Source organism: Stenella coeruleoalba (genome assembly GCF_951394435.1).
Source record: "Stenella coeruleoalba genome assembly, chromosome: 2".
Classification (NCBI taxonomy): domain Eukaryota; kingdom Metazoa; phylum Chordata; class Mammalia; order Artiodactyla; family Delphinidae; genus Stenella; species Stenella coeruleoalba.
The window spans coordinates 134,796,553-134,823,973 of record NC_137147.1 but is presented as its reverse complement, the minus strand read 5'-3'; the positions used below and the strand labels follow the sequence as shown (position 1 = coordinate 134,823,973).

At 38.6% G+C, this 27,421-nt stretch overlaps 1 protein-coding gene across 4 annotated transcripts in view; it reads left to right on the top strand.

The window, feature by feature from the left end:
- NEO1 (neogenin 1) overlaps nt 1-27,421 on the top strand; it is a 240,018-nt gene that overhangs the window by 198,275 nt on the left and 14,322 nt on the right. For 3 of the 4 annotated variants that reach the window (XM_079907491.1, XM_079907493.1, XM_079907494.1), the window contains 9 exons: nt 796-906; nt 1,990-2,184; nt 8,754-8,849; nt 11,458-11,633; nt 11,714-11,852; nt 13,714-13,821; nt 15,639-15,833; nt 19,547-19,615; nt 23,929-24,076. In XM_079907491.1, coding sequence (XP_079763617.1) covers nt 796-906; nt 1,990-2,184; nt 8,754-8,849; nt 11,458-11,633; nt 11,714-11,852; nt 13,714-13,821; nt 15,639-15,833; nt 19,547-19,615; nt 23,929-24,076 — 1,237 coding nt within the window. The remainder of the gene's footprint in view (nt 1-795; nt 907-1,989; nt 2,185-8,753; nt 8,850-11,457; nt 11,634-11,713; nt 11,853-13,713; nt 13,822-15,638; nt 15,834-19,546; nt 19,616-23,928; nt 24,077-27,421) is intronic. The other variant, XM_079907492.1, reaches the window with a different exon arrangement.

Here is a 27,421-nt window from a genome sequence, read left to right as displayed (position 1 = left end):
TGACTAAGATGATAAATTTTATGTGATATGTATTTTAACACAATAAAAAGAGAAAAAAATGGAAGCATGAATATATGAATAGCTGACCATATTATTGACTGTTACCCCACTTTGTAGGGTAGACTTTTACATGTAGATCTTTGTTGCCTTTGGTACATTTGTATATCAGGTACTTTGTTAGCTGATAGTAAATATGAAACATTGCATAGTAGAGAGGCTTTATTTCTCTTTTACTTATAGTATATACTTATTGGCAATAGGCTGTTGAGAAATAGATTTCTAGGCCATATTAGATGTTTAAATTTTTTTCTACTGTGGTTATGGGGTGGCCCAGAGAACAGAGGTAAACTGGTAGGTGTTATACCTCTGCATTATTTTCTGGTCTTTGGTGTCTTTTGAGACCAACTGACTTTGTTCCTTTGTTGTAACTCTTTCATTCCTTTGGCCTCTTTTTGGCCTCGGCCTCCTTAGTAACAAAATGAAGGGATTGCATTAAGTGATCTCTAAGATGCCTTTAAGCTCTTTTAAAAGATCTGAAGTCTCCTGGGACCTTTACTCATTTTGTTTTCCTCTTGGATTTTGTGGGCTTTAGCCTCTACTTCAGAGGTAGGAGCTCCTCTGTGCTGTATTTATGTATTGCTTGTTCTGTATTAACTTTAACTGGAATGTTATCAAGATAGTAGCTTTTTATTAAGTTGGTGGATGAGATATTTGCTTTAATGAGAGATTGCTGATCTTTTGTTTTTCCAAACCTCTTGTTTCAGCCCTTTTTTTTTTCTGTCGTTTGGGTTGCAGGTCTTGATCGGGGGACTGAATATAATTTCCGGGTGGCTGCTCTAACAATCAATGGTACAGGCCCTGCTACTGACTGGCTGTCTGCTGAAACTTTTGAAAGTGACTTAGATGGTAAGAACAGCAATCGGCAGGATTGGCACAGGCTAGGTACTAACTGAAATCAAATAAGTCAAACTGGAAAGGCACAGATTTTGGGTGTTATGTGGCTTAAATCTGTGAACTTTAGTGGATTTATACTGCTGTCATTCCTGTAATACAGCAAGTGTCCTGGAATTTTTTTTTTTTTTTTTTTTAAGAGAGAACCGTCCCTTTAAGCAGAACCAGCACAAGTAAAAATATACAAGTGCTTTAAGTCTGGTTTTTTACCAAGGCCGTCAAGTAGATAAATGATCTAAAATTTAAGGCTGAACCACATAAATTGTGCCTTTATTTCAGTTACAGTTTCCCTCTTCCCTTAGTCCTGGAAACCTTTCCCTTTTTCTCACCTGTTTATTCAATAACTCCATGTGGGTGTGTGTATGTACCTTTATCAGAGACAGGTGCTGCACTTAAAAGACAAAAGACCTGGGTATTTACTCTAATTCTTTGTTTACTAATTTTTAAATAGTGGTAGAAATTTATGCCTTGAAATAATGTATGTGAAAGGTACTGTAAATTGCCACCTTTTAAAGCCTCTTAGTCTCCCACCATTTAAATCAATTTGTGGTTCTAAAGTTTCATATTTTCTGACTTACCATATTACTTTGGGGAGTAAATAATTGATATCATTGCTGTAATATGATACTTGATCACCTGTTGACAGCAGGCTTCTAATTAGTTGATGTGCCTTTCTCATTCCACCTGGTAGAGTTTGGGACTCAGATGTAGGACCAAGAGGAATGGGTAACAATTGAAAGACAATTTATTTGTTTTTCTCCATTGGGAAGACATTCTTGGATCTCTTTCTCTTCCCTTCCAAATTAATACTGCAGTGTTTTGTATTTCAGGCTGTTTGAGTTTGTTTTCTTAGACTGCAGTAAAACCATGGGCCATACTTTACTGTACATACAGATTCTCTGAATTCTTGGGCAAAATGGAAAAAACTAAGCCCCAAATAATTTGGCAGAAGGCTGAACACCATTTCCCAAGCATGATGAAATATTCTAAAGGAAAGCGGCTCTGGATATCATCCTGCTTTTCTGTTTTCCTTCCCAGAAACTCGTGTCCCTGAAGTGCCTAGTTCTCTTCACGTCCGCCCACTTGTCACTAGCATCGTAGTAAGCTGGACACCTCCGGAGAATCAGAACATTGTGGTCAGAGGTTATGCCATTGGTTATGGCATTGGCAGCCCTCATGCCCAGACCATAAAAGTGGACTATAAACAGCGCTATTACACCATCGAAAATCTGGGTATGTGTGCTAAGTAGAGGAAGTAATCGCACGTGTGATTTCTTTCTTTCTACCTTTTTATTGTGTAATAATTTTATTTTTACAGAAAACTTTCAAAAATAGTACAAAGAATTTTTATATATCCTTCACCCAGATTCCCCAGAGGTTAACGTTTTACCACATATGCTTTATCTGCTGTATGTACCTGTTTTTTTTTTTCGCAGAACCGTTTGAGAGTAAGTTGCAGACATGATGCCCCTCTATATCCACTCATATTTACTTTTAATTTGCATTTCCTAAAAATAAGGGCATTTTCTAATATAACCACAGTGCAGTTATCAAAATGAGCAAATTAACTGTGAAACTATCTAAAGACTTCGTATTTTACTAGCTGTCTCGTTAATGTCCTTTATAACAAAAGAAAAACATTGTTTTCTGTTGCAGGATCACATGTTGTATTTATTGTTTCTCATTAGTTTTCTTTTATATGTAACAGTTCCTTGTTTTTTCTTGACTTCCATGACTATGACATTTTTGAAAAATACATATAGACCATTTATATTTTATAGAATGTTCCTCAGTTTAGACTTGTGTAATATTTCCTCATTACATTCAGCTTATGCATTTTTGGAAGGAGTGACATAGATGCATGTGTTCTTGTCAGTACATCATATCAGGAGGCACATGAGAGTCTAATGCTAGTGATGTTAACTTTAACCACTTGGTTAAAATGGTATCTTCCACATTCTCTACTATAAAGTTATTATTTTTTTCCTTCATAATTAAAAAGTACCTTGTAGGGGAGGTACCTTGAATCTTTGTAAATATCTTGTTTCTTGTCCAACTTTTACTCACTAGTTTTAGAATCTTTAGTTAACAGTTATTACTGTGGTGTTTCCCAAGTGGTGATTTCCTAATTCCATTATTTCTTCTACATTTATTAGCATGCTTTGATAAGAAAGAGCTTTCCTTCTCTTCATAGTGAAAGAGCGGCCAATGGGAGTCTCTTTATGACTAGTTTCTCTGTCCGTTTGACATCTCCCATCTTTCTTTGAGCACTTTCTTTCTTTTTGACACAGTACGATGTTACAGGCTTATCTGGTATTTTCCTAGCCTTTGCCCTTGAATCAGCTATTGCTCCTGATTTTTTATAAATGATATTTAGAAACCAGTATCTGAGCACTATACATGCTCATTGTTACTGGGGTAGAAATCCTGAGGAATCTATTAAAAAGGCTACTAAAACTATAACTGGGTTTAAAAGGTCACAAGATACAAAGTCAATATATAGAAACAGTTGTATTTCCACATACTAACAATAAGCAATTGGAAATTGGAATTAAAATAACAATACCACCATCAACAGAGGAATGGTTAAAAAAGTTGAGGTACATATATACAATAGAATATTAACCATAAAAAAGAACAAAGTAATGCCATTTGCAGCAACATGGATGGGCTTAGAGATTGTCATAGTAAAGTCAGAGAAAGACAAATATCATATGATATTGCTTATATGTGGAATCCAAAAAGAGGGGTACAAATGAACTTATCTACAAAACAGAAATAGAGTTACAGATGTAGAAAATAAACTTACGGTTACCAGGGGGTAAGGGGGAGGAGAGATAAATTGGTAGAGTGGGATTGACATGTACACACTACTATATATAAAATAGATAACTAATAAGGACCTACTGTGCAGCACAAGAGACTCTACTCAATACTCTGTAATGGCCTATATGGGAAAAGAATCAAAAAAAGAGTGGATATATATGTATAACAGATTGACTTTGCTGTACACCTGAAACTAACACAACATTGTAAATAACTATACTCCAGTAAAAATTTTTAAAAATAGCAATACCACTTAATAGCATCAAAAATATGAAGTACTTAGGAATAAACTTTATATATATATAAAGATTTGTGCACTGAAGAGTGGAAAATGATGGCTGAGAGAAATTAAAGAAGACTTAAATAAATGGAGATACCATGTTCATGGATTGGAAAACAGTATATTACAATGACAGTCCTCTCCAATGCAATCCCAAGTAAAATCCCAGTAGACTTTTTTCTAGACGTTGATAAACTTATTCTAAAATTTACATGAAAAATCAAAAGAGCTGGAATAGCCAAACATTTTTGAAAAAGAAGAATAAAGTTTAGAAGACCCACACTACATGATTTCAGGATTTATTATAAAGCTACAGTAACCGAGACATTTTGATAGTGTTTATGTAAAAGGTAGGTGAAACAGGATAGAGTCCACAGATAGATCCATACGTATATGGTCAATTGATTTTTGACAAAAATACTGAGGTAATTCAGTGGGAAGAGGATAGTCTTTTCAACAAAAGGTGTGGGAATAATTGGATATCTGTATGAGAAAGAAAAAAGAACCTTCATTGACCCTTATCTCATACCATACACAAAAACAGATCTAAATACAACAGTTAAAACTATAAAACTTCTAGTAGAAAACAGAAAAAAAATCTTCATGACTTTGGGGTAGCAAGGATCTCTTAGGATGCAAAAAAGCACAAATTAAAAATAAAAAATTAATAAATCAGGCTTCCTCAAGATTTAAAACTTCTCCTTGGAAAGACACCAATAAGATGAAAAGTCTCTGAGCCAGAGACTAGAAGAAAATACTCATCATTCAAGTACCTGACAAAGAATTTCAGTCTAGAAGATGTAAAAACAAACAAGCAAACAAAAAAAAGCACCTCTAACAACTCAATAAGAAGATAACAATCCAATAAAAAAGTAGGCAAAAGATTTGGATGGACAGTACACCAAAGAATATGATATATGAGTGGACAATAAGCACATGAAAAGATTCTCAGCTTCATTAATCATCAGAGAAATGCAAATAAAGCCACGATGGAATATCACTACACAACCTCTAGAATTGCTAAAATTTAATAGACAGATAATACCAGATATCAGCAAGGATATAGAACTGGAACTCACGGTTGCTGATGGGAATATCAGATGGTACAACCACTTTAGAAAACAGTTTGGAGGTTTCTTAAAACGTTGACCATACAACCCAACATTCCCACTCATAGATTGTTAACCAAGAGAAATAAAGACACATATCTACACATAGACTTCTACACAGATGTTCATGATATATTTATTTATAATAATCTAAAGGGGGTAAACAAGTAAATGGTAAATTATACTATATCCATACAGTAGAATACTACTCAGCAATTTGAAGAAATAGGCTATGGATACACACAACAAAACAAATCTCACAAACATTATGCTGAGCAAAAGAAGCCAAACACAAGAGAATACATATTGTGTTATATTTTTATGAAATTACAGAAGGGACAGCACTTATTTATAGTGACACAGCAAGATGAGTGGTTGCCTGGAAATTGGGGTGGTGGAAATTTACTGCAAGGGGCATAAGGGAATTATTTGGAGTGTTGGAAATATTCTCTATCTTGATTGTGGTCATGATTACACAGGTGTATATATTTATCAAAATTAAAAGTATACATTTAAATTGGTACATTTTAGTTCGTACTAATTATGCCTCAAAGTTGAATTACAAAGCCAAAATTTTGAGATATAGTTAATATTTTATAATAGAAAATGAATTGATTTGGGTAGATATAATTACTTTTCCAAATTGGATTATATCATTATTGAGATCTTTCTTTGAAAGACTTGCCTTTTAATTCAGAATCTTCCCTGACCAACTTTTTTGTTCACATCATTTCTTTGTAAATATCTTTCCTAAGGGCAATTTTAGGTGTCCAACAAATTACTTACCTTCATCTTTTCTGGTAGAAAATAAGCAGCAATCTAATGCTTTATTCAGAAACAGAGTAGCCTTTCTCTTTTTCCTTTCAAGAAGAAACATTACAGTTAACCTAGGAAGTGTTCCCCACACGAACAGTCTTATAAGGCAATTGTAGGAGAGCAGAAGAATAGGATAGGATAAAAATATCTCTGTGGTGACCCACTCCTACTGTTTCCTTTATGAAGCTACTGAAATGAAAATCCTCTGCAGTGCAAGCAGTACGTGGTCTTTGAATTTCAGGTGCGTTCAGTCTAATCGGAGAAGAAATGTAAAACACAGGAAACAATGAGATGAGTTGAAGTCAAGTATGTTCAGAGAAGGAAAAGGTGGTACGGCACAGTAGAGCAGTCAGGGGAGAAGCTTGACCTGTACTTGAAAGACTGAGTCAGCACAGAGTGGTTGAAAAGAAGAGATGAGAAGGAGCACTGCATGTGCTGAAAACAGTAAACAGATTTTATTAGTTAAGAGAGTGTACATTGAGAAGTAGCAAAAAATTAATTTTGCGTAAAGTAAAATAAGCTTGCTATATTTATCATCACAGATAGAGCTAAGATGCATATAAGATTGAACAAAAGTCAGCAGTTGAGAAATACTTTTAGGAATTCATTTATTCACACAAGAGCTCTCTCCTGAGCTTCAGATCCATATAAACATCTGCTTGATGGGTATTTGCACTGGGATATGTCCCATAATCTATCATAATTTAATCAAAATTAAAATCAGTATCGGGCTTCCCTGGTGGCGCAGTGGTTGAGAGTTCGCCTGCCGATGCAGGGGACACGGGTTCGTGCCCCGGTCTGGGAGGATCCCACATGCTGCAGAGCGGCTGGGCCCGTGAGCCATGGCCGCTGAGCCTGCGTGTCCGGAGCCTGTGCTCCGCAACGGGAGAGGCCACAACAGTGAGAGGCCTGCGTACCACAAAAAAAAAAAAAAAATTAGTATCTTCTCCTGCAAACTTTCAATCAGCAAATACCCCAGACCCTGTGCTAGAGACAGAGCAAAGAATCACACAGACATGATCCCTATTATTAGAAATGATACAATTCCTAAATAATTGAAATTGTTTAGAGTGCTGAGGAAGAGAAATGAGGTGCCACAGGCTATGTAACTAGAGAGGCTAATCCAGTCTGGGAAGAGCCCTTTCAGATGAATAGGCATTGTCTAAGTAAAGAAGGGTGGCATGTGTCCCTAGCGTAAGGGACAGCTGCACATGTTGCAGCCCAGTAGTAAGAGACCACATAGTGCTCAGTGAACTGAGAGATAGCCAGTAAAGATGGAGCCCAGTGAGCAAGGCAGAGTGGTGAGAGGCAAGTAGGTATAATCAGCAAGGCTTGATCATTTGTGTAGGGGAGGAGGGAGAGGTCTTAATGACTCCCAGCTTTCTGACTGGAGCAGCAGGGTGCATAGTCATACCATTTATGAACTCTAGGGAAAACTGGAGCAGCTGAAGGAGCAGGGAAAGGGGAGAGAGAGAGATTTGAGACATCCAAGTGGAAATCCAGATAGACAGTTGAACTTAGAGGTCTGGTGCTCAGAAGAAAAGTCAGGACTAGTTTGCACTTGATGGCACATACATGCTAATCCAACCAAGGAAATAAATGAAAGCACATCGGGAGAGAGTGAAGAGTAGGAATAGAAGGGGACCTAGAATCAAGTCTGGAAAATGTGTATCGTAGTTGCTCTGCCTCTGTCCCCAATCTCAGTGAATGACATCACCTTCCACCATGTTGCCCATATCAGCACCCTTTCCTGCCAGTCAAGTACTAAGTCTCATTGATTCCATTTGTTGTCAATTCTTTCTCACATTGGAAGACCAGGTGCCTTTATATATTGCTCACTGGTATCTAGAGGATGGGCCACCAAGCAGCTTTTAAAGTAATGCAGGACACTTGAGGTGTGGCCACTTTGGAAATCTACCCAACTTTGCCAGAAGTGAGTGTTATGGGTCAGCTTCTCCCCCTGCAACACTTCAGTGGAGCCCAAGTCTTCATTTCTGAAGCTAGACTTTTGAAGTACCCATACTAAACCTTGTCTGGATCAGGAATGTGATAAAGTAGACTCTTCCTGATTTGCCTTAGCCAGTAGGAGAATGAATACTATTCCAACTATTTAATACCTCTCTTTTTCACCAAGTCTGACTAGCAGCATTTTATATGATCACCTGGAGAAGTGTTTCTTTCAGTCTTACACTTCCTGCAGCACCACCTCCTAGCTGGTTGAAATTCTGGGCCATGTCTTTTCCAACCAAGAAATCTGCATGAAGGCTAGATTAAGTTGGCATTCCTGGATTTGGAGGCACTCCAGAGAGTTAAGGATCTTCAGCAGTTACTGAGTTAACAGTTTATCTCCTACTTGTCTAGCTTGGCTGTTCCAGTTGCTGTCCTCCTGAGAAGGAAAGGGGTTTGTTTAATTCCAAGCTCCACCTATGGGCTTCCAGCACATGAAAATCTTATTTATTCATTTTAATCCAAGCTCTTCACTATACAATAACATCACTAAACCATTGATTAGCTGAAGCCAAGAGAGGATTCAGGAACAGTCAACCTGACTCCTGGGACTAATTCCAGGAAGTTTATCCCAGCCAGTTTTTCTATATACTCTGTATGCTGCCATCTCCATACCTCCCCACCCCCAGAATAATCCCACATAAAAAATTTAAAAATCTTTCCTGGCTTTTTTTGCAATTAAGATTATGCATCGTCACCCGTGAATTTTTTTAATTCTGTAGTGAGAATTTTTTTAAGTGTTTCCACTTGTTTCTTTCCTTCAGATCCCAGCTCTCACTATGTGATTACCCTGAAAGCATTTAACAATGTGGGTGAAGGTATCCCCCTCTATGAGAGTGCTGTGACCAGACCTCACACAGGTAAGGTACCCTGTCCATCTCTGGTCTTCAGCATTTTTTCCAGCAGCTTAAGTAGAATGTTGGCATGAGGCCTGCCCCATAGGTATCAGTGAAAGGAAAAGAATATGGCAATTTAGGGTACAGCCTTCAAATAGGAAGATAAATGGGCTTTAAACATGGAAAGTTCTATGAATCCCTGTTTTGCTTTTTAGAAAATGTTAACAGTCCTGTCATGTAAACAAATCTATGTAAATGTGTAACACATGTTTTTAATATGTTGGGATCTAGAAAGCATAGTCGTGAGAGAATTAAAAACGAATTTTCATCTTTTGGTCATGTGAGTTATAACTAAAATGAGAAAAAAAATGAAAGGATCTCCATATCTCTGAGGAAATATATAGGTTACTGATGGAATAAATGTATATGATTGATGAATCCAACATTTTTTTATTAGTCACCTGAGTTATTTGGGAAGGTATTTTTCTATGTGCTTTTTATATGCTTTATCTATAGAAAGTATGAAGTCATATGTACTATCCATTTGATCAACTGTACATTTATTACAAAAGGGACCAAATATTTATTATTTTTCTTTGTAATTTAATCTATTTTATTTAATCTATTTTAATCTAATTCAATCTATTTTATTATTTTTCTTTGTAATTTAATCTATTTAAAATATCTTTAAAAGAATAATGTAAAATTTCTGTAGATTATGTAAAACGTGATTTAGGTTTGAATGAGAAAGTTCATTGAAGTGAATATATTAGAATTGCAAAATTTTCTAAAGGGTACTGAAAACCAAAGAATTTATCACTTTCAGAAATGCTGTTTTCTATTTGTTTCTCAAAATTGTGAATCTGTATTGCCTGCTATGTATTCTGGATACTTTGCTTAATAGTATGGATTTGGCATTATTCGTTTTAAAAAGATAATCTCTGTCCCCTTTTTTTATGCTTTTACTTAAAAACACCAGCACCGTGCTACATATCCTGTCTTCTGCTCCTGTGTGCTTACAGTTTATAAGTTCTCTTAAAAATAGCTTTGGTATTTCAGAAAGGAAAAAAAGTAAGATGAAAAAGAATATTTAAGCCGTTTGCTACTTTCTTAAATCAGTCTATAATAGAAAAAACAAATTCGGAATTATTTTCTTTTATGTGACTTAAAAATATAACATGGCTAGAAATATACAAGGGGAAATGTTCATAAGTCATGTAACCTAGTTATCTTTTCCAAGACTTGTTACAAATAAGAAAAAAGTTCTCAAAAAAGTCTTGGTGATGTTTGCACCTGAAGGTGCATTTTCTGTAACTAATTGGTATGTGTCCTGATCTTTGAACAAAGCCCTTGATTATAATGTATGCTGTTCCTGTGTTATTTTTAGTCTTCATTGTGTAGGAAATACACAAATAGAGACTATTTCTTTAGTTTGGCAATTATTCATAAACAAGGCCCACGCCATTTCAGATTTAGGTTACAGAAAGGACTAGTCACCGTAACTATATGGGAAACCCACTTTAAAACCTTCACTTAAAATAGATCAGTGTGTATATACTTAGAAAACTGGCCAAGAGTTGGGAAAGCCCAAATGGATGCTGCTGTATTGCCGTGGGCTCATGGTGCCTTTGTGCTCATTCTGGCCTTTGTTTTGACAATGATGCTTAGAGAATGTGTCTGTTGCATATGGTGCAGGACAGCACATGAGTATAGACTTTCCTTTCTATCAAATAAGTGCTCTGATTTCTAAAGTTCATCAAGGCTGTGTCATTTAGACCTTTAATAACTATGGCATTTCCCATAGCTGATTGGGATTCATCAGAGGGTTGTTCTAAGTCTACTGGAGAAAGTGTGGAAATATTCCTGCGTGGCGTCAGCTTACCTTTCCTCTATGAAGAGTAATGCCCTTGAGTTCCCTTTGCTTTATTTACATGTGAGCCATATTGCTGCACTTCTTTTAGACCCAGGACATCAGCAGATCTGAACTGGACCCTGCGCCCAATACCAAGGCCAGGCTAAGTTGCTGTTGGCTGATATTCAGGACTCATGTTCCAGAGTAGGGACCCCTACATGTCCAGTGATACCCACTGATAAGCCATGTCCCAAAAATTCATCCATAGTCACTGAAATATTAAAACAGATCATGAGCTTTGTGTTATTTGTTTAGAAAGAATACCCTTGATATTAAAAGCAGTTTTCATCTTTTAATGATTTTTGGACAGGAGGTAGAATTTTCAAGTAATGTAAAGGAAATTTTTTAGGAAAAAGAAAATTCAAGTTTGAATACATTAATATAATCACTGGATTATCAAATTTTATATACCTGTTCAATATACATACAGAATACAGGAGAAGAAAATAGTTAATTACTGTTTCTCTAGAGGCTTTCCTGCAATTTTTTCCTGAAAGAACACAAGTGGAAATATTCTTTTAAATGAATGGTGGTTATCTGTTAACTCCGGATTCTCTTTCTCTTTCTCCATTTCTCACCTTTCATTCCATTATATTACCCTGCATTTCCCTTTTCTTTTATTTTTGTTTATGTTAAAATGGCACTTCCATTTTTTAATTACTTTTTACCCAGACACTTCTGAAGTTGATTTATTTGTTATTAATGCTCCATACACTCCAGTGCCAGATCCTACTCCCATGATGCCACCCGTGGGAGTTCAGGCTTCCATTCTGAGTCATGACACCATAAGGATCACATGGGCAGACAACTCACTGCCCAAACACCAGAAGATTACAGACTCCCGATACTACACAGTCCGATGGAAAACCAACATCCCAGCAAACACCAAGTATAAGGTACTGGCACATTTGTTCTGGTTGAAAACCTAATTCTTGATATTTTCTGACTCTGAAGCTCTTGATTCATATATTTCCAGAATGCTAATGCAACGACTTTGAGTTATTTGGTGACTGGTTTAAAACCAAATACACTCTATGAATTCTCTGTGATGGTGACGAAAGGTCGAAGATCAAGCACATGGAGTATGACAGCACATGGGACCACTTTTGAATCAGGTATGTGTTGTCAGAACTTTGTCACATGGCATTTCTTCTCTTTGCAAGAAGTGAAAGCCAGTGAAAGTCCGTGCTAATGTCGTGCCATATCTCAAGTCATAAGACATCTCATCACCTGTTTTTCCTACCCAAGGAAAGAATTGAGTGCATGAATTGACATATTTACAGAACACAGTGAGCAGCTACAGCTGGAGTTCAGTGTTTGCTTTTTCAGCTGATTAATTATGTTTTTTCATCGTTGTACAAGAACATTAGCAAATAGGACAATATAATGCAAAGTGTACTAGATTTTAGGAGTCATGACACTTGAGTTCAATTCCAAGGTCAACCATCTGTTGACTGTGATCATAAGCAAGTCATCCAGCCTCTCTGAATCTATTTCTTCCATCTATAAAAGAGGGGTGATCTCTGCCTTTCCTACTTTATAGGGTAAAATAAAGTACCCTATAAATAAAGTACGTGGTAAATTGTAAAGCACTGTGTAGACGTAAGGAATTACGGTTATTAACCTTGCCTTACTGGGAAATTGAGATAGAAAAGATGAAGTGGGCTGCCCTTCACCAATGCTATGCTTGCTAAAGCCTCAGCACTTTACCAGAGCCTCCCAAGCCTTCCCTAGGAGCTTCCTTGCAAACTGGTTAGTGTCTTATAAAATCTCCCACTGGAGTATTCTTAGGGTTTTTCTCTGTAAGTAAACATGAAAGAAAAAAGACAGCTAAGTAAATCAAGGGGAAAGCAAGCCATCCAATTTTAAGATTTTGCTTGCTTTTTGCTCACTTGTAGACCTACCCTTCTGCCCCTTGTACTTGCCTAGCATGGGAAGGTGTGTAACCGTTGGGAGGCTCTGTCTATTCCACCCTCCTATTTCTTTCTCTCTTTTAAATGAATAATGAAAAAACTAGAGCTATAAAGTCTCTGTAGACTGGGTTTGGCCCTAATGTCTTTTTATCTTCACAGTTGGTTGAATTTCCTGCAGAGAAAAGGATAGATTTGGAGAGAAAGAAATATAATGCACAAAAGCTTAAATAGACCTTGAGTTTGCTTTCTTTGCCAGTTTTAAGAGTATCTTTGTGCTTTCATTCCAGCCCATTAGGTAATAAATGATACTCCATCAGGAGTTTGCATTTCACTGGGCTCCCTTCCGTTTTATACTAGGAGAATTCCAGTATTTTAGGAAAAGAAGAGTAAGTTTAAGGATATACTTACTTTGCTCATTTTCCAACTAGTACATTAAAAGTTTTCAGCCATAACATGGAAATACAGATGCACTGTCATTTTTATTTTATTGGTTTTTCTGTTCCATAAACAGCTTTACATTTCAGAGCAATAACCTTCGTATCTTTTCAGCGTAAATTTAACTTAAAAAAAAAACCCATCAATTTGTAAATCATTTATTCTTTGGGGGAATGGTGGTTTTCAAACACTGTATTTGGTTTAGAGAGCCAACTGTAGGTAGAGAGAAAGTTACTTTATACTTAAAACTATTCTAACAAAACAATCCAAATTGGGGGGAAAATGTCATCTTGGGCACATTATATAACATTTCTCATTTTCAGTCTCCTGATCTATCAAGCAGGGACTACAAATGTCTTTTGATTTCCCTAACTAGCCTGCATATCCCTGACCTCCCCATCTGGATGCCTATACTGTATCCTCATGGTGTGATATTTCCTCTTTGGTACTTTGCATATCCTTCTTTTCATTGGAGCTATTTATAGATAGACAATGAATTCTTTGAAGCCAGGAGGCTTTATCTTTTTTGCCTCTGCCCTTCATTGTGCCTTCTAAATGGAAAGGGTTGAGGAAAGGGTGAATTAAATTGAAATGGATGGGAATTACTGAAAGTATTATTATTTTGTAGCTCCTGCTTCTCCACCCAAGGATGTGACAGTTGTGAGTAAAGAGGGAAAACCTAGGACCATAATTGTAAATTGGCAGCCTCCCTCTGAAGCCAATGGCAAAATTACAGGTAAGAGGCCTAAGATGCCTTTGAGTGTGTGACTGTTCCCTGTTCCTGCCTGGCAGAAGCATTCCAGAAGGGTGCCTCCTTGTTAGGAGAAATGGGGGTCTTAAAGCTGCCTTGGCCATTTTATGAGGTATGAGTCGTGATGGTCCTGGAAGGTGGAGCAAGGACGTGCTGTTTAGTGACATAAAAATGATTCACTAGCTGGTTGTTCTGACCCATGTTGCATGAAAGTCTGAAGGTTATGGGTTGTACTAGACAGCCTTTGGTTATAGTGGAACTTACGGACATATTTATTTTCCTCAGGAAAGCTGTTCTTCTCTATCTCTGACTAGATGACCAGCTTTGAGATTAAAGACCCTGCCTAATTCTACAGGATAATACCCAATAAATATAAACTCAGTTCTTTTACCCAGAAGCCAAAAAAACCCATTAGGCTTTTAGTTTCTTTTTTCACCCAGAGCTGCTACTTCAGCTTCCCATGCTCTTACAACTAGAGTTAAAAGTCCGAGTTGGCTTAGGCCTTTGAAGGGACCTTGAATTTTTTCAGAACAGAGGGCACTATGCCTTCCTTGGCCTTATCAGGGAGGAAAACCTGCCTCTGCTCCAGGTAGGTGTATGCCTCCTGAAGTTTCTTCGTATGAATAAGGCAGCCTAAGGAAACTGAAGGCCTTTCTTAGCATTGTCCTGCCTTGGCTTTCAGGAGGAATCCCTTTCCATAAATCCCAAGTCTTTATGAAATTTTTACTTTAGGTTTTAGAATGTGCCTCTTCCATAAAGGAATTAAGCATGACTTGACATGGATTACATTTTGTTTTGTCTTTAAAACCAGTAATGATGCAGTGCATTTTTGCACTGTGTAGGTCAGGTAGGCTTGTGATTGTGGTTCTTCCTGCCTCAACCATGGAGATTGAGTGCCCTCTGGTGGATGTATCAGGTGACGTTTCACTGTGACTTCACCCACCCCAAGTTTGGGAGAATTTAGCAGAGGTGGCTGCGCATCTCCTAGGAGTTTTTCTCCTGGGAAATCACATTGGTGAGAGTTAAAACAGCATTGATGGGCTTCCCTGGTGGTGCAGTGGTTAAGAATCCACCTGCCAATGCAGGGGACACAGGTTCAAGCCCTGTGGGAAGCCCTATGGGAAGATCCCATATGCCGCAGAGCAGCTAAGCCCGTGCTCCACAACTACTGAGCCTGTGCTCTAGAGCCATGAGCCACAACTGCTGAGCCTGCGTGCCACAACTACTGAAGCCCACGCGCCTAGAGCCCGTACTCCGCAACAAGAGAAGCTACTACAATGAGAAGCCCGCACACCACAACAAAGAGTAGCCTCTGCTTGCCACAAGTAGAGAAAGCCCCACATGCAGCGACGAAGACCCAATGCAGCCAAAAATAAATAACTAAATTTTAAAAAAATATATATATATATATAGCATTGTCAGGCCATTACTAGTTACTAGTTTTCAAAACTGCATTGAGTTAATTGTAGACCCTTGAAGTATAGGATGTTGGAATGATGATTAGGTTATTTTCCTTATATAATTTCCTAGCTTATGAGAATATTTAACCCTATATTTTTATCTTTACTTTTATTACTTCAGCTGCAGATATAGATGGTAACTTACAGTCTGGCACTGTTGAAATTGTGGTTTTATCTATATTATGTTTAGTGTAGCATTTAAAATGCTTTTTACCATTGCTAATTTAATCTGTAACTAGTTCTCTATTTGTATATGCTGTAACATATATCTTTATTGACTTAACTGATTGCAAAAGAAAAAGCAGGAATAAGATTTCTTTTCCCATTAATTCCTTTGGATAGGTTACATCATATATTACAGTACGGACGTGAATGCAGAGATACACGACTGGGTTATTGAGCCTGTTGTGGGAAACAGGCTGACTCACCAGATACAAGAATTAACACTTGACACACCATACTACTTCAAAATCCAAGCTCGGAACTCAAAGGGCATGGGGCCCATGTCTGAAGCTGTCCAGTTCAGAACACCCAAAGGTAAAGCCTCCCAAACAGAGTGTTTCATTGTGTGTCTCTTGAGTGGGGCTATGCGTGCACATGTCACTTTAGCATGTAGAGACTGTGGATGATACAGGAAGTCCTGATGATGCGCTTAGGAGCCACAGTGTGAGCATTAATCTCAAAGTGATCCCACCCACTGATACCAGATCAATGTTCCCTAGGTTACTGACCTAACCATGTAATTTACAGGGGAACTCTTGACTTCAGGCTGTTTGAGGCAGATGAATCGCAGTGATCTAAAAGTTCTTACCAGTCAGATCAGATGGGATTCTCTTGGTTCCCATACAGCGTAGCAGCATGTTTATTGTGATGGATGGTTCTCTTTCAACACATGCAGGCTCTTAACCTGAAAGGCTTATTCATGGACCTTTGTAGAGAGAAAGGGTTGAGGCTTTTCTCAAAAGGGGCCCTTTAGAGAAAACTCTAGATAAGAAAGTGAAGGTAAAATATTGAACCAAGTAAGCTTAGGAATAAAAGTCGGGGACTGAGTCTGGAAGTATGGAAACCATACATGGATTTCTTTTCTGTTAGTACGAAAAACAAGACTCAACGTGTTTGGAAGTTTGTGGGTTTTTATTTTTTCCTTTAAAAATTCTGCCTGTCCCATCTTCAAAGCTTGTGATCCTTGCTCTTGTTTTTTTCTTCCCCTGTGCTTGGCCTGTTAGCGGACTCCTCTGATAAAATGGCTAATGATCAAGGTAAATGAGTAGATGGCCTCTCTTTCCTTTCCTCTCTTTTGTGACCTATTATTAGCTTTTTGGTTTTTTGGGGTTTTTTTTTCCTGAAAATCAGTACCAGTACCATGTGTTAAAAATCGAGTATTTATTGGCCAGAGTAGAGTTGAGTCCATGTTTGTGGCACTTGGAGTATCTGAAAAGCTGGGGAATCTATTGATACTTAGGAGCTAAATAGACTGGCAGGAAAAAAACTGAGTCAAACTTCTGCAGCTATAGGAGATTGGCCTTAAGTGTCGGCCAGATTATCATTTGTGCTAAGATACTGAAATTCTGTAACACAGATAGGGATTTGGGACATGATGAGAACAAGCATACCAATTTGTCATATTTGTAGCATCTCTAAGTGAAAAATTTAATCAAATTCAGTGAATACCCTCTTTTCCTCCCCCCAACAGAAAATCTACAAATGTACCCTACTGAATTGTATGATTATCTGTGATAAAATTAGTGGTCTCTGTTCTCTTGTTTTAAGCTTAATTCAGAGCTGTTTTTCCATTTCTTCTCTTAAATATATCTGCTTATTTTAAAAGAGGTTAGAGACCGTTTACAGTGGAAGTTTAGGGAGCTTGGGCCTCAGTGTCACCATTCTTGAAATTGTCAGTGTAGTCTGTTCACTGCAATTGCTATGGTGGAGAGGTAACCATACTTTGTGATTTTCATCTCTGGGAAGTCAGCTAAAGTAGGTATCTGTTTTCTATACTAAGAGCAGTAAAAGTAAATTTGATGGTTGCTTTTATTCTTTAGGAGTAGTTACTAGAAATACAGAGTCTTTGGATCTGGGTTAATGGCAAGGAAGATTCAAAATTTGAAGTTTCAAGTTTTAGGGCTTTGGAAATGTGTTTGCATTCAATGAGCCTTTTGTTGTATGTTAGAGAAACTGCAAACATACCTCTGTGTCTGTGTGTGTGTGTCTGTGTGTAAGGCACCCTAATCATGGTAGAACCTTTGACTTAAGCCTGAGAATAGAAAAGTAACTATACTGAATATGCACAGAATATAAATGTGCTCACTGTTCTTCCCTCACTTCACTCCATAAGCCAGGGTGCAATTCTCAGCTACACCGCACCTTTGGTAGTTAAAATTCTTTGCCCATATTTATTTTTGGTGTTTGGCTAATCCCTGGAATTTCTTGTTCATAGGTTAAATATAAAGGAAAAATGTTAAGAAATATGGGAATTAAGTCAATCGGTTTCTTGGTAAAGTGTGTTCATTGGCAATTATTTACATAATATGTTACTCTGGATAGCTTGGCTTAAATGTGGGCTACCTGACAAATAAGTACACTTAAATATGAAGAGCCTTACAAGGGCTGTTTCATCTCTGCCAGCTTATCACAGTGAAAAGAAAAACTGGAATCTTGAAATATGGTGTGTGCCATTTGGGAGGAATGACGGCATCAGAAGTAAAGGGATAAAGTAATAAGTATGGACAATGGGAAAGGGTCAAGGACTGTGAGTTAAATTCTAGAATATGCCCTTTTGGATACCCAAGACCTTCTTTGGGGGTTTTGAGCTTCTGGAAACATAGAAAATACTCTTTTCATTTCTAGATTTATTTGTTAAATGAACTCATACAGAAACCTTCAGATTTTAATTTCTTCCATTTCCTCCAAGTCTGATCATTTATAGCAGTACTTGATATTAGCTGTAATGTTTTACAGCAACACGTCCGGTTTATGCATTTCCAGGCAAGCTTTATTTCATAGAAATAACTCTCATTTGTAAGTGTTTTCTGAAGCTTCATGCTCTTTACCTCTGCAAAGGATAAGATAATATTCTTCCCTAAAGATTTATTTAGTAGTTAATATTTATTGAACATTTACTGTGTGTCAGGCAGTATTCAGAATACTTTATAGGATTAAATTTCCATTTAATCCTCACAACCATTTCATGAAGTAGGTACCATTATTATCACTGTTTTACAGTGAGGGAACTAAGACCCAAAAATAATAGCTAAGTAACTTGCCAGAAGTCAAACAGTTAGTGCGTGATGGAGCCGGTGTTGCGGTGCAGGCAGTCGGTTACGCACTGTGCTGTATTAACTGTGTGGAACAGCTCTGCTTTGCAGTTCTTGCACACTTCTTCAAAAGAAGCATGAGACTGCCTTCTGGCCCCAGACTTTGCACTGAGGAATACCTTTGCTTTACTGGGGACGGACTCCTTATATTTGCTTTACAAGGCAGCTTCTTCTATAAATGTGAAGAATAAAATTCAAGACCAAGAATATAAATTTCTAAAAAGCTGATATTTGTGTTTTCTGAGGTCTGCTTAGGAGGTGGTCCCAAGCCCAAGGTCAGCAGCCTCACTTGTTATGTTCCATGATGATGGATTAGGAGACAGTGTCCTTCGTGAGCAACTAGAGGGAAGACTTTGGTTTTTTTATCTTTGGATATTTAGGTTGACTGAGCAAGAACTGAGAACCCAGTTTGAATGTCCAGTTGCCTTCCTGCTCCCGTTAGGGTAACTTTATATTTGGAAAGGCAGCTTTATATTTTGAGAAAAGAATCCAAACGCTACTGACACTCACTAGGCCAGATCAACATAGCCGGTCCCTTGGAAGAGTCCATTTCTTTAATGCAGATTAACCTAACTGGTCCCCTTAGTCCCTTTTCCATGAGAAGCTACTTTAGCCATAAGTGCTGTGGGTAGTATTTCAGCTAATGTTTCCTGGGCTAGAGAAACCTTAACAGCAAGGGGCAGCTTTGTTACACCCTAGGTACAGCCATGGAACAAGGGTGTCAGACTTTCAGATGCCTCATTGCATAGAAAGCTATACCTTAGTTTGTTTTGCACAAATAGGCTATATTTTCCCATTGTGTGTGTGCTACTTCCTTTTCTCATGGACAGAGTAGACTGAAAATATTTTTTTTTGTAGAAAACACTCGCTAGCTGTGAAGTAGACTTGTCACACCAATGGATTGGGTTGTTATTGACATGAGTTCTTCTTCTTCAGCCTCAGGGTCTGCAGGGAAAGGAAGCCGTCTGCCAGACCTAGGATCCGACTACAAACCTCCGATGAGCGGTAAAGCCCTTCCTGTGGCTTTTTTGGCCTCCTGTGGGCATGATGCAGTTCTGCTTGAAATCTTGAAATGTTTTTTGTAGCTCCTGTGTGGTGGATTGTAGCATGTTACTCATTTCTTTTTATTTAATAGAACTGGCTTTAGGCATTTTCTGGCAAATGTTTGCTGAATTACTATAAACTCATTCATTATAGGATCCAGAAATAAAATTGTTTCCCCACATATCCAGCTTAAAATAATTCTAAACAAACAAGTCTTCCTTTTGCCCACTGCCTCTAGAAAATAATTAGAATCTTGCTTTCAAAAATAAACCCTTTAGTGGGATTAGCTATCATCTAGCACAAGGCAGAGAAATGCTTTGGAATCATTAATTTATCCCCACACTACTTACTGCAGTGTTTTTAGTTTGGGAATTCTAAAAAATTATTACCAGTCTCCAAGCCATCCTAAGAGCTGATGCCTTCTAATTACTTAAATGATGACACCTACTTCTCTACTGAACGTCACCATTTGTAAGTTACTTTCACACATGAAATCACATTTGATCCTCATAACACTGTGGTGAGGCAGGGAGAACAAGTATCATTATTCCCATTTTATACATTAAGAGACTCAGCGGAGGGGTAATGTGCCTGGATCCACCCACATATTCTGGAAGTCCTAGAACCAAAACCCAGGTCTTCTGACTTCAGATTGTGCCTTTTCCACTGTCACACACAGCCTGAAAAGCATGGGGTTCTATACCAGATGTGGGAATCCAGGATGGCAAAATGTCCACAAAGGTAGTTACTAGAAATGACCCTTACTGTCTCCTCACTTGTAGAGTAATTTTACTCCAATAAAAAAAAAAAAAGAAACATATGGAAGAGAAAGGAAAAGAGTTACTAGTTCTCTGGAAACTCCTGATCTAATTGTGGAAACAAAATTATCTCAGTCTCCAGTATCTATTTAAATAAAAAGTGATATTGCCCAGACTTCTGTGAAATCAGCCAGTTCTTAGGAGAGCCAGACAAATTTGCTTGCTTCAAGAAATTTTTAGGCTCTGAGTTCTAGGACTTTATGAGTTTCTCCTCCTGGGATGCATATGTTATATTTATGTGCTGTCCACAGTATAATATTCAAGACTGTGAGAAAAGCAGTTATTTCTTTGTCTTTTCTTTCATTTATGCATTCATTCATTTATTCACACATATTTCTAAAGGTTCAGGTTCTATGTAACAGGCTGTAGGAACAGGAGGATTGAGTAACAAACTACCTGATAGAGAAAAGAGAAAACTTTGTAGAAGAGATGATCTCTGATCCAGATTTTAAAAGGCACAGAGAAGATTGCTAAATGTTGAGGAGGGGGTTGAACATCCTAGGACACAATAAAAGCACGTGTGGAGGCATGGCAGTTTAAAACAGCCTGCTTGGACATGGAGGCAACCTAGGTGTCTGTTGACAGGTGAATGGATAGAGAGGGTGTGGCGCATATGTGCAATGGAATATTATTCAGCCATAAAAAGGAACTAAACTGAGTTATTTGTAGTGAGGTGGATGGACCTAGAGTCTGTCATACAGAGTGAAGTAAGTCAGAAAGAGAAAAGCAAATACCGTGTGCTAACATATATATAGAATCTTAAAAAAAAAAAAAATGGTTCTAACAAACCTAAGGGCAGGACAGGAATAAAGACGCAGATGTAGAGAATGGACTTGAGGACATGGGGAGGGGGATGGATAAGCTGGGACGAAGTGAGGGAGTAGCACTGACATATATACACTACCAAATGTAAAATACCTAGTTAATGGGAAGCAGCTGCATAAAACAGGGAGATCAGCTCGGTGGTTTGTGACCACCTAGAGGGGTGGGAGGGAGACGCAAGAGGGAAGGGATATGGGGATATATGTATATGTATAGGTGATTCACTTCGTTACACAGCAGAAACTAACACAACACTGTAAAGCAAGTACACCCCAATAAAGATGTTAAAAAAAATTTTTTTAAACCTGCTTTCTCCAGGGATCACACTGCCTAGGGACAGGATAGAGAGTCTCGTGTTAGAGAAGGTAGGTTAGAACCAGCCTGTCAAAAGCTCAAGTGCTGTTGCTAAGAAATGTGAGCTTCCTCATGTAAGTAACATATGTAAGATGTCTGATACTACTGGTAAACTATGACTTCCATTTATTGAGTATCTACTATGATTACCCTGATGACAGCGGAGAATGAGTTGGGTGTCACGAGTATGAAGTCAGAAAAGAGTGGTTTGGAATCTGTTGCAATAGTCCAGGTGAGCCTTAATGTCCCTGGTAGGAGGGATGATGCTCCCATTGGCAGCTCATTCTTACTCTATTTTAAAAGGGAGCTTTTGGCCAGCTCAGAAGTTAGAGGTCAACTGCAATTAAATGAGAATTTGTCTCTGTTGAATGCAGGAAAGAACTGCCACCACCACCTCTGCTTGCCTCCCACACCCCAGCTCCCCAGCCTCTGATTGCAGTGCCTGCCCCACCCAGTAACTCAGCACTGCTGTTAATAAAAGTTTTATGTAAGGCCCTAGTATGGTCTAATTGTATTGCCTCCCAGTTCCATAGTCGTTCCCAAATATAAAAATGTTATTTTATTGAAGGTTAGTGTGTACAGTTTAAGTTGTCTATCTGCTGACTTTTTTCTCAGAAATGAAGGATAAAAGTGATTAAAGCAAATGTAGAAGAATAAGCTCTTAAGCTGTCAAAATTATCCCACATTTAGGACTGTGCTTAGTAGCCTATAAAATCATAGAATCAAAAGTGAAAGGTCCGCTAATCCAATCCAGTGTTATGGAAGGGATTCCCACAATAAGTATAGTTTGGATTAGATCGTAAGTTTATAAGCCAGGCTGTATATGAGAATCACTTTAGGAGCTTTTCTAAGAACATGGGTAGGAGGCCATACCTTCATGGTAGGAATTTCTTCCACAACATCCCAGATGGGTAGGATGACTCTTCTTAAGTACTTCTTCTAGTGACTAAATATTTAGTCACTAGCAATTGTTAAGCAAAACAGCTCATCCTATTAATTGTACAGCTTTGATTGTTAGGGCAATAAGAGAGAGTAACTAGAAGAAAAGATGTCATCTATCCATGATGGTTAGATCTGTGTAGAGGGATTTCCCATATTTTATAACATGAACTTGCATAACTTTTATAACGAGGTGGGAAGCAAAGAACTATGTTTCAGAAAATGGAAGAGCAAGACTACAAAAGGCCTTGATAAAAAGCTGAGCCTCATCCTGTGAGCAATGAGGGAACAATAATAGGAAGAAGAAAATCTGTTTCTTCAAGGTCCTAAATGATGTGGCCTCTGCACACCCCTCCAGCCTCACCTTCATCTTTTTTTCTGCTCACTTCCTTCTCTCTAACTTTGCATATCTCTCTTTGCTTCAGCAATACTGGCTGCCTTTCTCTTCCTTGAACGTGCCAAGCTCATTCCTGCCATAGGATCCTTCCACTAGCTATTCCCTGTCTATGGAATGTTCTTCCTCCAGGTCTTTGTATGGTGGGATCATTCATGTCATTCAAATCTCAGCCCAAATGCCATCTCCTCAGAGAAGCTTTTCCCATCCATTCAATCTAAAATAGCCACCCAGTCACTCTGTATCATATACCTTCATTTTATTTTTTCATAGCACTTATTACAAACTAATAATTTCTTATTTGTTTATTGTCTGCCCCCACCCCTACCTATCTTTGTTGTTCACTGTTGCACCCTTAGTACCTAGAACAATGCCTGGCTCATAGTAACCACTCAATAAATATTTGTCAAATTAATGCATATGTACATACTTTTTCCTGAAACTGAATAAGAAAATTAACTCTGCATAGACTGTGTATTTATAAAAAGAGAGACGTTATTTTTCAAATAATTTTTTTGTGATGGCAGACATCTATATGTTGGAAAAAACCTTTTGTTTTCTATGAATGTACATTTTTTAAATAGTTTTGCAAGTCAGAAAACTAAAATGATTCACAAATGGTGCTTTATAAAATGAATTTACATACAACATGAGACACCAGGAGACAGACCCCCTTATTTGTCCAAGCACAGTGTTCAGTATAACTTGAGAAACTTTTATTGAACATCAGCTTTGTGCAAGGTACTGTGCATAGGGCAGAAACTCCGCTCTCTAGATTTCATGAGCTAGTGGAGATGGCTGTGTTCATGAGGCACTTTTATACAAGGCATGGTGATGACTGTTATCAAGAAGCTCACAGAAGTATCTATACTCACATGACGGTTCTGTAGCCTGATTTTATGCTAGAATTCTCTAACACTAGCAAGCGTACGGTTTTCCCTTTCCAGGCAGTAACAGCCCTCATGGAAGCCCCACCTCTCCTCTAGACAGTAACATGCTGCTGGTCATCATCGTTTCCGTTGGCGTCATCACCATCGTGGTGGTCGTGATCATCGCTGTCTTTTGCACCAGGCGTACCACTTCTCACCAGAAAAAGTAAGGAGCCCCAGTTGTAGCCCATACATTTTTTTTGTACGTATTCTTTTGCTTCTATGTGACTTCTGTATCTGGAGTTGTACACAGAGTTAAAACATAAAATATGTGAAAAGCGATGTTTTAAATATTTTTAAAGGAAATGCAGAATGGTTCCTCTTATTAAGTGTGTGTCATTCAGGGTCCTGGCAGGAAAGAGATGGCACACTGAAAGGGGGTGAAGGAGGCTTTAATGAAGGGACCATTTACAATGTCCTAGGTGGGGTTAGCGTTAGGCAGCAGTGTTCAAGGGCCAGCAGCAGTGATAGGCCACTGTCACCCTTAAAAGGGTGAGGGTTTTTTCTGATGAAGAGAGAGCTGTTTTCAGGGATCTGAAGCAGCAGGAGAGGGCTTGCGACAGGAACCGTGTGGGGTGGTAGGACTGTAACTACTGCCAACCTCTAGCCCAGCAGTGAGGGGGCAGGAGAGAAAATACCTCCTACCTTCCAGTGTCTTGCCTGTGCATTCTACCTTCCAAACCAACTGGAAGCCAGGGACAGAGTTACCTTGTAGATGTAGTTCATTTAACTCAACCTCTCAAGTCACAGAGCCAATTAGACAATCGATCTGGAGAGGAAAGTGGACTATGTCCAGCCTTGTTGGGGGCCCCTTTGGAAGACTGTCTCTGTGCACACAGTGAACCAGATGCACAGGAGTTTGTGGAATTTCATGGCACAAATGTCAGCTGAGATGGACGGAGACCATAGACCATAGACTCTAAATCTAAGCTTAAGAGTATTTTTAAAGAAGTGCTACCAAGTGTAGAAGTTGAGGTTGGGACTGCAGGAGGTGGGGTGGGGGGAATGCGGTGGAGAGATGTATTGATTAAATGAACGAGAAAGGATTACTTATAATCAGCATATCACATTAGCAGAGAGGTCAGGTGGCTGCTAGCTCTGAACTCCTCTGGGATTTTGAGGCTTGCGGCTAATTGTCTAGAGGAGCTAGCAAGGTGATTCCATAATATGGTGCTTGATAACAGCCTGCACTCCGGAACCTGAGAGAATCCTTGACCCTAGGTCATATTCTACTCCTATCTCTGGCCAGCAAGACAGATGCCATAAAAAAGGACATTCTTGAGTTACCCCTAATAGCAAAAACACAGTATGGGTAATAGAACAACTTTAGTTGCAGTATCCTAAAGGATCGTAAGATGGAGGTATTGCTCCATAAAGAGAAAAGAGAAATTCACGTCTGTGTGATTATCATCAGACCTGGTCTGCCCAAGGCAAGGATGCGAGGATTTAATAACAATAAGTCTGTTCGTTTTCAAAATAGAGGGCAAGTACAAGCTACCATCTAACTGCTACTAGTTATGGCTTTATGTCATTTTCTGTAGGTTCTGTGATGTTTTTAATCTTTCTTTTGCCGAAATAAAATAGCTTTCTGTAGCTCACCTTCATCATGTTTCCAAGAGGATGGGGGCTCTCTTTATAAGCCTCTTGATGGCTGCCTCTTACAGCTTTCCCTACCTACCTTTGACTGTAGAAAACGGTTTCTCTTTAAAACCTCAGAGATGACATTTTTCTACGCTACAACTTTTCTATAAGCTGCTTTTTCAGCATTTCCCATTTATCTCTATGAACTTGATTTTGCATCTAGTTTTAGACATCTTGAGATCTTTATTTAAAAGAATCTGGAAAAACAAAATGACAACATTCCTTAATGTTTGGGGCGATTTAAAATTCAAAGTAAATAAAAAATAAAGTACTTAGTCTTCAGATTGAGAGGTGGGAAAATGAGTTTGTAATAGGCTCTGTACTCTGTATTTGCATCTGCAGGTCCTATAATTTGCGTCCCTTTGGCTAAAAGAATCGTATCAAGTCTTCATAGAGCTTTCCCCTCCTCCTCCCCCAGTGATCTGCTTTCCAAGTGTTCCATTGACCATCGAAAATATGTGAGCTCTTCTCAGTACTTTTCTTCCTCTTTAATACCTGAGACACCTCCCATTTCAATTGTAGCTGTTTATAGACTCTTACAACCTCAAAGCTGACAGAGTATTTAGAGTCTAGCCCCTTTTAGTTTCTCAGCACATCCCTCTATAGCCCCCTCGCTCTCAAAAGATGAGACCTACCTCAGTGTGCCGCCATCAAATCTGAAAACCTTTCCATGTCGGGAATAATCATTTCCTCCCCCTTCCTCCTGTCGGAGACCAGTTCTCCACTTACCGTCTGGATCCCAGCGTCTCCTGCTTTCTAAGACCTTGTACTTGTGGTTGTCCCTTTCTCCAGCACAGCTAACCTCTCACTCTCTGTTGGCTCTGCCCCTTCAGCATGTAAGTGTGCTCAAACTTCTTCTATCTTAAGAAATAATTATAACCCTTCCTCTGTTGCATGGTCCTTACCACCAACCACTTACAAATCTCTGTCTTTCCCTTCACCACAAATTTCTTGAATACTTGTCTACACTCACTTGTCCATTTTTTCACTGCCCATTCATGCTTCAGTCCTTTTCTAATCCAAATTTTGCCCCTACTGCTTCAGCAGAATTGCTTTTGCTGAGGTCACCAGTGACTTCCATATTGCTAAAGCCAAAGGAAATTTTTCAGTCCTTATCTTCGTCTCTCCCCACTTAACACAGTCAACTACTCCTTCCTTTTTGAAACATTCTCTTGAATACATTCTCTTGTATTCCGTGATTGTGTGTTCATTTTCGCAGCCTCTCCAATCTACTCAGCCATCAAATACAGACATTCCTCAGGGCCTGGTCCTAGAATTACTCTCTTCTCCTTCTACGCTCTCTCCTAGTGATACTTGCTCCTTTGACTTCATTTACTTCTGAATTTCAGCTACTCCCATATTCCTCTCTCTAGCCAAGGCCTCTCTCTTCTGAGTCTCAGGCTTGCCTCAGTCTCAGAACCAATTACCTGTTTTATGTTTCATCTGTAGTGTCTCAGAGCCACTTAGCATGTCCAAAACAATTTATAATCTTTTCTGTCAAACCTGCTTCTCCCCAGTGTTAGTAAATGGCTTAAGCCAGAGACCTCGGCATAATCCTTTATTCCTCTTGTTTCTTTATTCCTATCCTTTCCCACATCCATTTTTTCACCAAGTCTTGTCATTTTGGGCTCCTAAATAACTGCCAAATCTCTCTCTTTCCTCCATCCTCACTGTCCCAGGCCACCGTCAGTCATGGCTGAGATTATTGCAGTTGCCTCCTAACTGCCCTCCTGTTTTGTCCCCTACCCCTCAAATCCATTCTTCTCATCCCAGTTGGTTTAAATTTTTAACTCAGAGTTCATCTCCTTACTCTCCTGCTTAAAACCATTTAGGGGTTTCTCTTTACTCATAGAGGGAACTGCAGACTCTT